We start from the raw sequence: 14,011 nt of genomic DNA, 5'->3' as shown, positions 1-14,011 counted from the left end.
CCTGCACAGCCACTTGTAGCCCCACCTGGCTAAGCCTCAAGTAGAAAAGTGAAGGACAGTTGAAATGCTCACATGATATCAAGAAAAGCAGAAGAATATCAGCTTTTTGAGAGGGCAGATGATTTGAAAGCATATCTGATGGCCAATTCGAGTAAAAATCGTGTAGGAAAAGTGTATCGAGGCATTTTGTCTGAACTTGGACTGTCATGACAGTGCCTGTACCGAAAGAGGTTTCCATGACACGGCGCTTTCACTAGCTTGTGTAAAACAAGAGCCGAAACTTAGCAAAGACGTTTCTGTACATGGAAACAGAATTCAAGAATCGGTACTCGAAGTACAAGCATGAGAGTGTTGACAGTGAGAAATAGATTGCCACTTTTGCAAGGAACTGTAAGACTAACATGATGTCGGTGATACCATCTGCGAAGACCACTTAGTCATGCTGGGTGTCCTAGCTGCTCGTGGTAGAGCAAGGTTTCCAGAAAGTTTCGACCGCCAAACACAGCTGTCTATCGCTGTCTTGTCTATCGGTCTTGAACAATTCAAGCTCGAGATGTCATTGCTGTCTTGAAAAATTGGAAAAGTCTTGGACATGGTAGCACCGACTTGATAAAAGTCGGTGGTCTAGTAACCCGGATCCATCTTCTACTATACTAAATGATTCTGCTGGCTTCATGATGCTAACTTGAGCAACCCGAAAGTTAGACTACAGATTGAAGAGACTTTTTGTTGCCAAGACTGCTATTCAACTGACAGCAACGATTAATGAACTTAACCTTTACAGTGACATAATGCTACAGCTTGTGCGGAACTTAATCTGCCATGGAGAGGCTAAAATTAAAGATAATAAGATAGAGAAACGTATCTTATCGTTGTGGACCGGCAATGATTCCCTGAGCCTTTCCACAGTGGAATGTCGAGTATCATTGTTGTTTGCATCGAAAAGTACTATCAATTCTATCCTGTTCGAAAATATTGCCAAAAACAAGCAAAAGAGTGGAAATATCCACAGAATAAGATCCAAGTGCTCGACTGTTCGAATGAGTTGTGCTACGATCATTTAAATGATATGTTATGTTCGCTTCCAACATTCTACTGTACAAAAAGCAAGGCTATAGCCGCAAATCGTGACATCGACTGCTTGATTGTAGCAAATTCGTTAAAGAGGCTGCCTCAGACATCAAAAAATGTGTTTTGTTACAGAAAGAAAGAATGCCTTCCTGAATATTATGTTTGACAACGTATCGTAGGTGGCCCCGAGAGGCATTGTAACAGCCAGGTTTTGAAAAGCGACGCTTCATATCTACTACGTGGCCTCGTGATGATGTTTTTGGCCGGCAGAACACAGCTGTGAGTGCGGCTCACTGTTATCCCGAGATTTGAAGTCATTGTCTACAGTTGCAGATCTTTTCAGAAAGCATGAGTTGCAGCAGGTCTCACAGAAGTTGCACTGTAATGTTCCAGCAAGCTCAGATCAATGCTGATCCGGGGGATTTGACTATCCATGCCATACTCGATATTCATTAAGTCCGCCCACCGTAAACACACAACCCTAATCAGGCCCCATCGCTTAAGCTCATAGTAACCCTGAGATCTCCGAGATAGGCTTCATGGACCGTGGGTGATCATCGAAACGGAAAAGGACGTGATCGCCGTTAGAGGTTTCTACTTTATTCGGGGGCCGAAGGGTCCACAACATTACGGATGCGTGGGATGCACCATCATAGCCGACGAGATGACATGGCGGCTTCGCGAGTCCAACGTCTCGTCTGACGGAGAACATCCCGCAAAGACGATAGCTCCACGCATACAGAGACATGCCAAGATAAACTGGGCATTCGCTCAATGGAGTCCCCAAGAAGAATGTTGTCGGCCCGGGTAGCGAACTGACGAATTTCATCGTTAACTGTCAGAACAGCATCATGCGTTCGCTTGCTCCCTGTCTCAGGCGCTGATATGGCCAATCGCCTTACACCCTTACGCCGTACACAACGAAACAGGGTCAGGGTTACCCGTTTCGACCTAACAGGGGGGGATTGAAATGCTACCGATCGGCAGCGGAGGAATGACTAAGATCGGGGTTCGAAGGGAGAGATCCGACTCATTCGACCTAGCCCCCTCGGGAATTGATGTTTGATAGAGTCTGGTGTTTGCTGCCCGCCGTGATCATGGTATCGTAGCATCTGGTTGTTACATCGCGGATAGAGGGCCTCGAACGACAGTCAGGAGATGGAAGTTGAGCAAAAAGGTCGGATCAGGTACGAGATTGAAAGCGAGACCGGGACGGTCTGAGCATTTGCTTTCTCGACAGGATTCTATCTGGTCTCAACCTTTGGTCATCATTCATGTTAGGACTACCTCTCTCACGTGGTCGAATACGAAAAGGTTTGTCATGACAGATTCTCAAGCGCACTGGGCCTCTTCTGGCCACAGAATCGTAGAAGCCACAGGAGTGTATCTAAGAGGAAAGACATCGAGGCTGAGCGCAGCACCACGTCGTCTGCCCTCTCCTCGCGATTTCGGGCGCTAGAAGGGTTGAAGCACAGACAATAGACTTCAGCCCTTTGAGGCTCACTCGAACCTCGCGTACTATTGATGCTGGATTTGAACATGGTTCCCATACCCTCGTCCCGAAACTGTGGAAGGCGACCCCGGCCTAGACGAGGGAGCCAATCGCAACTTCCGGAGCGCGACGTGGGGGATGATCTGCAAATGGGGTCTGGCGGATTCGGCCGAGCGATCCAAGCGGCTCAACTGCGCGACATCCTACATGCAGGACCCCTGGATCCCAAGGGGCACAATTTGACGTTTCGTTTCACGATATTCTAAACATTCCAAGGATGGGGCCAGCTTTTGCATCAGTTTCGAGCACAGAGTCTGTAGGATTTTCCAATTATTTACAAGGGTGTGATTCGTTCCAAGCTACAATTGACAGGGTTTGTACAACAACGTGATTAACAAGAAGAAGATTCCATGCTCTAGTGCTTTGTAAGAAGAACGGGATGATATGTTACAGAGAACAGATTTTTTGACCAACGTTTTAAGCAGGCCTTCAAACTAATACCAAAAAGCACCAAGCACCGAGGCACCCTTTCCCTGCTTTCCCACCCACACCGTCGCAAAAGGCTACCCCCCCTGATAAACACATGACTAACACAGAGATGAAGAAGAAGAAGAAGCAGAAGATACACCACTTACACCCAGCTCCGTAGGGCCCACCACACGTGTCGCCTCAAGCTTTCCGTCACCAACATCAGACTTTGGTCGCAGATGTCGGGATTCATACTAGTGTCACCCCCTCTTCGGTCAAATCCGCCCAGCGAAAAGTGGGCGCTTATCGTATTGGGGTCTCGAACTTTTGCGCGCGGCCACCTATGGGGAAAATGAGGGGAGGTAGGTGACCCCTCGTGGCAAGATCGTGTAGCGTTTAGTTACCAGCAGGGCTTGGCGAGCCCAGCGTCGCGGGCTTGAGGGACGAACCGCCTTGGCTTTGCGCCTGCTGTGATTGCTGCTGAGGCTGCTTCTGGCCTTGGTTCTTGTTGCCGTTGTTCGCGTTGGCGTTGCCAGAACCAAGAGTAGCAGGCTGAAGGCCAGTGCTGGCGTTGTTCTGGTTGCTATTCGGAGCTCCGTTGTTGCCCTGGTTGTTGGTGTTCGTGTTGGTATTAGTGTTGGTGTTCGCATTTCCATTACCGTTGCGATTGCCCTGATTCTGATTCGGGGGACGGTTGTTATTGTTGTTGCCCTGGTTCTGGTTGGTGTTCGTGTTGGTATTGGTGTTGGTGTTGCCGTTGTTGCCAACTCCCTTGCCAATATCCTGACCACCGTTCCGGCCACCATTGTTGCCCTGATTCTGGTTCTGGTTGCCTTGGTTCTGGTTATCATTGCCCTGGTTTTGGTTGTCGTTACCCTGGTTCTGATTTCCGTTTCCCTGGTTCTGGTTGCCATTTCCTTGATTCTGGTTTTGGTTGCCGTTGCCCTGATTTTGGTTGTTGTTCCCTTGGTTCTGGTTGTTATTGCCCTGGTTCTGGTTGTTGTTGGCGTTTCCATTTCCGTTGGCGTTACCGTTGCCGGCCTTTGGCGGGGTGGTCGCCGCAGGTGCAGCGGGAGCACCGCCCGCTGGTGGCGGAACCGAGGGAGTGACGTTGGCTCCCTCAACTTCCAAACATCCCGTGGGACGAACGGACTGGATGTTGGGTGCGCCAGCGGCAGCAAAGTACATGTCGATGTTGGGAAGGACGTTGACACAACGATTCTGGTTGATGGAGTTGACATCCCTTTGCGCGGTGTCCGGACCGTTGGTGACCATGCTCTGAAGAGTATCGACAACCTGCTGGAAGTTACCCTGCGTGTCGAGCACGTTGTTGGCTTGCGTGACCATGTCCGTTCCCTGGAAGGCGGCGTCGAGAACCATCTTGTGGTTGAGCTCGTCGATCTCGGCGTTGAGCGCAATGGTGGCTTGCTTGGTGAACTCGGCGCCGGTGAAGGAGGTGGCGGTGTTGAGGAACTTGGTGACCTTTGCGGTATCCTGCATCCAGGACATGACGGCGTTCATGACCTGAGCATCGCTGACGCCATTGCGTCCGGCGCCGCCAGTGTTGGCGGTGTTGTTCGCGCCTTGGCTGGCGCCAGCTTGTTGGTCCTGCTGAGGAGCCCGAGTGTCCAGACGTCTGACACCTCGCGCGAGGAACCGGTGGCTGCCCAACGAGTTGCCTTGCGCCGGGCTGGCAGCTGGGAGGGCGAGACCGAGAGCAGTCAGGTACGAAAAGACAAAGACGTGAACGAAGGAGTACTGCATTATGGCGGTGTTGTTTGGATGTCGTAGAAACTAAAGACTAGCTCGAGTGGACCGAACAAGAAACAACACACAAGTAGTGTAAAGGGAAATAAGAGATAGGCGTCGCGAAAAGAAGAGGTGGCGAGCGTGTATGATTAGGCGAGATGGTCCTAAAGGAGAGTGATTGAATGGTGGGCCTTCCAAAGGCGTCCGACCACTTCGATGACAGAAAGAGAAAGTTGATTAGGTGAGATGGAGTAAAGAAAACACGACTGAGATCGGAAAGAGTTCACCGGCCCGGAAACGTGTGCAGATGAACAGGACGGTGGAAGGGCTTATATCAAATCTCCACAAGAAGTAGGTTGGTGGTTGAAGACGGAACAAAGTGACTGCTTCTTGGATGAAAAAGATATTGGTCTGAAAGATGTCAAGGGTGAGGGGTAGAAGAGAGATCAGGCGCATCAACGCTTGGGGAGTCGTGATGGTTGCGTTCGAAGCACTCCAGATGTCGCGGCCAAGAACAATGTGTTGCAACGCCAAGACGAGAATGGCAGGGAGGAGTGTTTAAGCAACGAACAACCATTAGCTAAGGATATGTAGTTCTAAGAAAAGACAGCAGGGGGGGCCAATGTGGGAGAAGTGGGAACAGACGATATCGAGCAGACGAAAGGGGTCAAAGTGGTTTGAGGAAGTTGGGGTGAGCTGGGGCGACCTGGGGTTTGAGTGAAGTCTGGTGTTGGGCAGGTGAGCAAGGATTCGTCTTCATGAGACTCTGCTCGACTCAGCAGGGGACCTCGTGGTAACGCTGCTTGGTGCCTGCATACAAACGCCAAGTCGGAGATTTAGTCCGCCTTAGAAAAGGTGGTGCGTGCCGCCTAGTCGAGTCGAGAAGGGCAAGTCGTCTCGGGTTATTGGGTAGAGAACCAGGTTAGACTGACCGAGTCAACACCATCTGGCATCTCCGTCGCTAGTGCAGAGATGGAGAGAGAAGAACAAGTCTTCTGTCATCTGTCTCGTAGAGTCCAGATGGTTGTGGCGTCAACCAGCAAGATCCCTCCCCAATGGCCATTGAAGTACATTTGATGGCGAGTCGGGCGATTCTTGAACCCGTCATTGTATTTCAGCATTGTAGTGTCTGCCCGCCGGCTGTATCATTCTGAGGCGATGACTAGTTTTCTGATGGAATGCAGAGAATGGAGGCTGTCTAGCCCCAAGGCCACTCCGAGGGAATGGTCCCCCATAATCATGATCGCCTCTGATGTGAGCGTGTAAATCAGCACAGACAGCCCGCTAGCGTGGAACTGCTCAATCATACGCCCAGTCAAACTTGCACGAGAAGGCGAGCCGCCAATAATCTCATGCTATGGATACGATAGCGAATTGGTGATGACGACAGGCAATCTTCCAGAAGCAACAAGGCAGAGCGCATGGGTCATGTCATCAAGTCAGAGAAAGTGTGTGGGCAAACTGAAGGTGTAGTGTCAAGGACTCAAGAGGAATGGGGTGGGGGACAGGAAAGTGGGAGAGAGAAAGAGGGTAGAGTCTAAGAGGAGGGCTACCTCAGCCTATAGCTGAGTCGTACTAAGCGGGATGGGAACATGAACACATAGACACAGCAAAAGGTCAGAACATGCAGAAGTTCAGCTGCAGAGCCGCGCGAGGTCAAGCATTCGCCAAGCATTTTCCCAAGTTGCACATCAGCCGCTACGAAACGAAAATCATCCCCACTTGGACTTGGCAAAGAAGATCCAAACGGGAGAGTCGGGACCCAGGGATCCGTCATTATTATGATCTTCGCCCCCTCTGGTAATGCCACCTTGTTTCTCCAGGAAGACCGGGAGGTGCTCGACTTTACATAGCGATATGGGTGAGGTAAGCAATGAATTCCTGCATAGTCACACGTTTGCCTCTCTGTCCGCCCGGCCTCATCTGATGAAACCCAACACGGCCGGGCTCGAAACGACGAAACTCGTCTCACACCAACCGAAACCGACGAAGCCCTGCCTTGAGCCTCTTTGCCCCTCTCCATCCTCACACTCGTGACCGGACGAAGAATGCTCCCATCCCCCATCCCTCGGCGCGGATCTGTGTCCCTCCTTGACTCTCCCTCCTTGTGTTTCCTCCTGGCCTGCTGCAAAGAGAACTGGCAAAGACTGGCACAGTCAGGCCAGGCACCCAGACAGGCCATGTTGGTCGGAAGCGTGCTGGTCCGATGATTAAGCCCGATGCCCCCTTACACCTACTTTCCTTCCAGGGGCGCATCAGCATCAACAGATTGTGCGGCCGGAAGAGGATGGGAGCGGCGTCTGCAGCGATCTCTCTTGCACAGCCGACGCCAGACAACTCATGCGATTGGAGGATGGAGCTCCTCTTCGGCTGGGCGCTGCCTCTAGACGTCCGACCACCCGATCAAATTCCATGCCGGCCGTCCGCCATGTGGCATGGCAGGTCATCATTGCCATGGGTCTCTCGACTCTGTACCTTGCCATATATCCAAGACCCAGCCGCGCTTCTCCTCCCGAGGAGATTAAGCTTACTTGACCCTCGTCTGAATGCTGATGATCCCTCGAGTTGGTCGTGCTGCTATACAAACATCTTCCCCCTAGGACCCGTGGGTTTAGTAACGGTGTCTCTCCTTCCCTAGTCATCCTCCTTTTCCTTTTCGTGCGCTTAAACAACCCCGGTGGTTGACCCTCGTTAATCATAATGACGCTCATGAAGTTTTCACATCTTTCTTTCCTGTTTGCTGGCTTGGTCGCGGCTCAGATTCAATCTGCTCAATTCAATCAGGTCATCAACCTGAATGGGGATGTAAGTCACTAGCCTCTTGGCACACACCGGCCCTTGGTCTTCATCATGTCTTGCTCGCCTCACAAGAGGAAGATGGTCAAGGCATCTTCGCTTCACTGTCGTACACATATACTAACACAACATCTTAGATGCAACTGAACAGCTTAGTGTTCCCCGACAACTCCAAGATTGAGACATTCTCGCAGACGCAACGCCAAGTCATCGTCAATCAGAACCCCAACCCTCTCCCGGCAAGCCATGTCGTCGGTTCAACGGGACAGCCTTTCGTTCAACTCTCGCGCAACTCCTTCACTATTCAAACTAATGGAGCCACTGACCTAGTGGGCGCCCAGATTGAGTTGCCCATTGACCAGAACATGCTGTCGCAGGCAGGTGTCACAGCCGACAACACCTTCGTGGCGATGCTTTCGAGGGACCGTCAGGCGTGGATCATCATGGAGGGAGCCAAGAGCGTCAACATCACCGACGCCACCGTCCGCATGGTCAAGCTGAACCAGATCGATGGAGAGTACGTCGCGGTCGGCCGCCAAACGAGCGAACTAGGTGTCTCTTTGACTCCCTTCGGCACGCCCGTCAACATCGCTGGATCTGGCATCCAAGAGGCTGAATTCAACGACGGTTTCCGCATGTCCATCAGAGCTAGCCAGCCCATGAGCATCCGCACGGATGTCGTCAATGGCATTAGCACTGACATGGTCACCAACGGCATCATGTCCATTAGTGAGTGGCCTAACTTACCCCAAAGCCCACGCACATTTGGATGGCAACCCGCTAACACATAGTGACAGACAACTACCGCTATCTCGTCACCAGCAACTTGGCTGGTGTTGTTCCCAGCCTCAACAGCATGACTGCCGTTGTCCAGATGCCGCGTAAGTCTTTTTTCTTGCAAATTAAGCTTTGTCTCATTGTTGAACTCGGCACTGACCGGAATATGAAACATTAGTCAACGTTGATCGACTCATGGCGATGGCCATGCGCGCAGGTGCCCAGCCCCAGTCCTCCATCACGCTCGGAATTGCCCAACGCCCGGTTCTCCAAAACCCCGGCGGTGCGACTGGTGGTCTGCAGGCTCCTCGTTTCAAGCGTCAGGAACCCAACAACGGCACTGCGACTGAGCAGCCTCCCGCGACGGGCAACGGCAACGGCAACGGCAACGGCAACGGCAACGGCAACACTTCTGGCAATGGTGCTGGAGCTGCCGCCGGTGCCGCTCCCGCCGTTGGACCCAACAACGGAAACAATGGCAACAACGGTAACAACGGCAACAATGGAAACAATGGAAACAACAACGGAGGAAACTCGCAGAACCAGCCTCAAAACGGTCAGCAGCCGCAGCCCGTCGGTCCCGCGATCCCGGCCGCGACCCAGCTCCTCTTGGCTCAAACCTTCAGCCCGATCAACGCCCAGGTCCTCCTTGACAGAGAGAACGCTCGTATTGCCGTTCCTGTCAACCAGATTGACGGCGAGTTTATCCTTACCATGATGGTTGCCGGCACTCCCGTTGGCACCCAGCCTCAGCCCGCACCTCAGCAAGGCGCTCAGCCCGGTCAGCAGCCCCAGCAGGGCCAGCCTCGGCCTCAGCAGGGTGGAGGAGGTCTTGTTCAGCCTGCCCCTCAACAGGGAGGCGGCGGCATCACCGGTGCCCAGCCTGGACAAGCCCAGCCCGGAATCGCACCCGCAGGCGTTCCCAGACCTGCCAATGCCCCGAAGCCCGCCGGCGCACCTGGCCGCCCTGCACGCAGACAAGAGCCTGCCGCTCCTCCGGCCGCTGCCCCTTTCCCCATGGGACAAGGTTTCGAGATGAAGATGGCTGACCTCATGGCCATGGCGGAGTCGAAGAAGAACGGTGGCGTCATGGCCACGTGGGAGATGATGACCAACTTTGCCGCGCAGCAGAAGCCGGTGGAACAGAAGAGGTCTGAGATCATGAGACGGAGGTCGTTCCCGGTGAGACGACGTCTGGGACAGCATTTCTAGGCTCTCTTTTTGTTCTAGGGTGGGTCTTCTAGGTAGCATGGCGAATAATATTCGATGTGTATTCTTTTCATCATAGTACCCTCGGTCGGGCGACTGCAGGGCAAGCTCAGACGGCTTTGAGGGGTTCAAAATACTCAATAGAAGAAACATTATTGGTGAACCATCTTTACATCTACGCTACTGTGATGTTCAAAGACGTAATCGAAGGTGACAGATGTGTACGATTAATCCTCGGTATTTAGTCAGAGGTGGGTATCTTCCTCACCAAGAACGATTATTACCAGCATTTCAAGTAAGAACTCGGATTAAAGTTGTCGGTTCTCGGCTGCTCAAGAGAAACAAAAAGTGGCTTCCATCAAACATGATCGCCGTCTCCAGTTTTCGACCCAGAGGAAGGGCTCACGTTCTCTGGCACTGAATCCCCCAATCACCCCGTTGCGCCTCTTGCAGAAGAAGAAACACTAAACCTCGGCCCGCCTGTCAAATGTTGGAAATTTGTTTTCCAAATACTCATTCACAGCCATCTCTCATCCCTTCTTACCGTTTCCGGCTGAGAATGCCAAGCCGAACATCAGCTAACACGGACAATGCTAAACAAGCGCGAGACCGAGACTCGCAGCACCTGTGGGCGACGGCTGTCAAGTGTCAACTGCTTTCATCTAAGGTACATGCTAAGCCAAGGGCTATGTGCAGATTGGCCGCGAAACATTCATCAAATCATATAGCTTGGGTACATGTAAGGTGAATATCTCGATCAAAAATCTCAAGTAACAGACACAGCATAAATCTACGATGAGTCGGAGTGAATGAAAGTCTTAGGTTAGATGGTGATGACGTGAACTTTGGTACCCCACGAAATGTCAGTTTTGCCCCTGCGTCACGTCACGCAATTCAGATACCATGCACTCAAAGCCATGATTGTCTGTGAACACGAAGATTTAACTCTGAGAAGATGACATATCTATGAAGTAGTGGATGCGTCTAGGCGGTGGGCCACTGCTTTCATTGACTTTGGCTCATGCCTATCTGATGTCTCTCACTCAATAGGTGTCTTCGCTTACAGTGCACTGGCGTTGGTGCGATAAGCCTTGGCATGTCTGTGAAATATGTCAAGAAGCAAAGGCTAAGTAAATCGCAGAATGAAGGTTACTGATCCAATGGAAGTGAGACCCATCTTCACCAATTACATGTTTGCCTATCGATGAGTAATCACCTATGAGTATGGGTGTCATTTGTGGAAAACAACAGTTGGAGTGAACATAACCGCGTATGAAAAGTGGAAGTCACTGAAGGGAACCATTTCAAGTGCCTTGTTATCGAAGAATGAGTTCAGCGCATGGGATTCGCGATCGACGAGAGACGTTAAAATAATGCTTGTGGCCTGCCATTCTGCTGCCTGTAAGATTGACAAAAGACAGTATTTCCAAATGCAAGCCGGCATCGGCATCATGGCTAATCAACCGCGATAGCGTTCCTTGCAGAACAGCCCCATTGATACGAAGCTCAACGTGGAAATCCCTGCTTCGATGACGTCCGGGGAAGTGGTGCTATCTCCATTCTCCAATGTTTGTTAGTCTTATCAGCGGTGCCCCTCACTACCCGGCAACCCCAACTGTGCCAACTTCTCCCCGAATGTTGATGGTAACATGAATAGTGGACTTTCATTTTGGAGAATGTAACCGTTCCATTCGGAGTCGAACTGCAGCGACATGCTGGATGAACTGAATTGAGGGGGAAATCGTCCCACTAGGGGATGGATCGCCAGAGTCCCCCGCTACCGAGCTGATGGCAGTCGTTAAGAATGGGTGAGCTTCCTCGGCTGCAGGTTGAGATGTGTTGTCGCGATCCAGTCTAGGCAGAGCAATTGAGCGTCACAAAGTTGCGCTTGTCAAGATGAAGGGATTCAGCAGCTTCAATGCTCTCTCGGCGCTGTCTTTGAGCAGTCTTGCGCTCGGAGCGGTGACCAATTCGACTTCCTCTGGTGTAAGTAGCTCTGGATAGCTCGGTAGCTTGACGTGGCTGCGCAATTGAGCGCGATCGCTGAAATCTTTTGCAGAACTCCGTCGCTCTCGACCTGACCCCCCTCTTCAACAACAAAGCATTCGGTACTCAACCTGGAGAGGCCTCATTCGATGCCCTCAACCAATCCTTTCCCGAGCCGACCGTGGGCCCGGACTTTGTCTCAACCGACACGGGCATCCAGTACAGCTTCCCGGGCTATACCGGCCCCACGGACCCCGACAACCTCATCTGCACCGGTCAAAAGATCTCGGTCCCGCAGAACGGCTCCTACTTCTCCGCCTCATTCCTCGTCGCGGGAGACGTTGAAGGCGCCACAGTCAGCGGGAACGTGTCTTTCAACTACGCCGATAATACCACATCTGAGTACGAGCTTCGCACGCTCAACTGGTTTAGCTTCCTAACCATCAACCGCGGAGAGATCATCTTCCCTAGTCGGTACACGGCCAACGGTTCCGATTTCAACACCTCGCACATCTTTGAACGGACCACTGCGCTGCCGCCTGGAAAGAAGCTTACCTCAATCATTCTGCCGGACAAGAATAACGCGACCGAAGGTCGCCTCCACGTCTTCGCTATTACCCTGTGGCAGCAAGCCCCGGATGTGGCGGTTCAGTCGGTGAGACCGACGCAGAAGTGGATCGGTAACGGAACGCAGGTTGTGGAAGTCACTGTCAACAATGCCGGGTCAAAGTGCGTCTCTGGCGACGGCCTCAAGATTTCGCTTACTGGAGATGGATTCATCACTACGAGCCCTGGGCACTTGAAGCGATTGTGCCCGGGAGACCAAAAAGCTGTTGTCGTCGGAACCAATGGCGCATCGGCCGGTCCTGTGGACATTGCTGTCCACGTCGACGACGGCAGTGTCCGAAAGCAGACCCCTTTTGCCGACGTTGAGATTGGCTTGACCGAATGGACTGCCGACGGCGAGAGTCTGTCCAAGCATGAAAGCCCGGAATGGTTCGATGATGCTAAGTATGGCATCTTCATCCACTGGGGCCCGTATTCCGTCACAGGTTGGGGCAATTCGACACCGTACGAGAGCTACGCCGAGTGGTTCTGGTGGTACTCTACCCACCACCCCGAAGGCGATCGTTCCAACTTCTACCAATACCGCCTTGACACCTACGGTCCCGATTGGGCTTACGATGATACCTTTCCCGAGTTCAACGCGTCCAAGTTCGATGCTAAGGAATGGGTTGACCTCTTCGCCGACGCCGGCGCCAAGTACTTTGTCCTCACGACAAAGCACCACGACGGCTTCGCCCTCTTCGATGCCGGAGCGACTTCCAACCGCTCATCAATCCACTACGGTCCCAAACGTGATCTGCTGAAGGAGCTCTTCGACGCTGCGAAAACCTACCAGCCCGAATTGAAGCGGGGTACCTATTTCTCGCTCCCCGAGTGGTTCAACCCAGACTTTGGTCCCTATGGCTTCGTCCAGTTCCCCACGCCGTCAGCTGTCTCCTGGCCCGGCGTGCTAGCCTCCAACCCATACACTGGGGAGCTTGAGCCCTACACCGGCCGCGTCCCCGTCAACGACTTCATCACCGACCTTATGGTGCCTCAAATGGAGACCCTTGCCTACGACTACGGCACGGACATCATGTGGTGCGACTGCGGCGCCGCCAACGGCACGCAAGACTTCGCGGCGACGTGGTGGAATAAGGCCCGCGCCGAGGGCCGTCAGGTCGCCATCAACTCCCGCTGCGGCATTCCGGAGGCGGCTGACTTTGACACGCCTGAGTACCAGACCTTTGCGTCCGCGCAACGACGCAAGTGGGAGAGCAACCGCGGCATGGACCCGTACAGCTACGGATACAACCGCGCGACGAAGCCCGAGGAGTACATGAATGCCACTACGATCGTGTACTCTCTCGTCGACATGGTGTCCAAGAACGGCAACTTCTTGTTGGACATTGGTCCCAAGGCAGATGGTACTATCGTTCAGGCTGAGATGGATAACCTGCGTGAGGCGGGCAAGTGGATCAAGGCCCATGAGGAGGCCATCTTCAACACTACGTACTGGTTTGTGCAGAGTGAGATTGTTGGTGGCCCGGATGTGAGGTTCACCCAGACGGATGAGGCTTTCTACACAGTCTTTTTGGAAGAGCCGAACGTGGTCGACGGCTGGGTCTCTATCAAGGCACCAATCCCCGTCGTTGAAGGAGATACCATCAGTCTTCTCAGCGTTGAAGGTGCTGAGGACCTCGAGTGGGAGATTAGCGGGTCAGGAGTGAGCACTGAGTTGAGGATTAAGGTGGAAGAGGCTCTTCTTGAGGCCGAACAGTTCGGTTGGGTTTTCAAGGTTCTTTACGCAGCATGATTCATAAATGGCAATGGGTCAACGCCAGGCCCCGCACATTGGCAATAAACATGATTGAAAGCAGGAAAATGCAAATAACACGCCCTCGAGACAAAAAATGT

At 52.6% G+C, this 14,011-nt stretch overlaps 3 protein-coding genes across 3 annotated transcripts; 2 read left to right on the top strand and 1 right to left on the bottom strand.

Moving 5' to 3' along the window:
• Positions 1-3,427: 3,427 nt before the first annotated feature.
• CCOS01_04199 (uncharacterized protein) lies at positions 3,428-4,795 on the bottom strand (the record flags this gene model as incomplete). The annotated part of the gene is made up of 1 exon (XM_060452381.1): positions 3,428-4,795. One exon carries the CDS (start codon positions 4,793-4,795, stop codon positions 3,428-3,430), a length of 1,368 nt encoding a protein of 455 aa, XP_060316339.1.
• A 2,685-nt stretch (positions 4,796-7,480) lies between these two features.
• Positions 7,481-9,565, top strand: CCOS01_04198 (uncharacterized protein; the record flags this gene model as incomplete). The annotated part of the gene is made up of 4 exons (XM_060452380.1): positions 7,481-7,585; positions 7,714-8,305; positions 8,374-8,457; positions 8,532-9,565. 4 exons carry the CDS (start codon positions 7,481-7,483, stop codon positions 9,563-9,565), a joined length of 1,815 nt encoding a protein of 604 aa, XP_060316338.1.
• A 1,893-nt stretch (positions 9,566-11,458) lies between these two features.
• CCOS01_04197 (alpha-L-fucosidase) lies at positions 11,459-13,910 on the top strand (the record flags this gene model as incomplete). The annotated part of the gene is made up of 2 exons (XM_060452379.1): positions 11,459-11,548; positions 11,622-13,910. 2 exons carry the CDS (start codon positions 11,459-11,461, stop codon positions 13,908-13,910), a joined length of 2,379 nt encoding a protein of 792 aa, XP_060316337.1.
• Positions 13,911-14,011: the final 101 nt, after the last annotated feature.

The sequence above is a fragment of the Colletotrichum costaricense genome (assembly GCF_030867565.1).
Source record: "Colletotrichum costaricense strain IMI 309622 chromosome Unknown Scaffold_4.1, whole genome shotgun sequence".
NCBI classification, from domain to species: domain Eukaryota; kingdom Fungi; phylum Ascomycota; class Sordariomycetes; order Glomerellales; family Glomerellaceae; genus Colletotrichum; species Colletotrichum costaricense.
The sequence above is the reverse complement of the archived record's forward strand: the minus strand, read 5'-3'. Positions and strand labels throughout refer to the sequence as shown.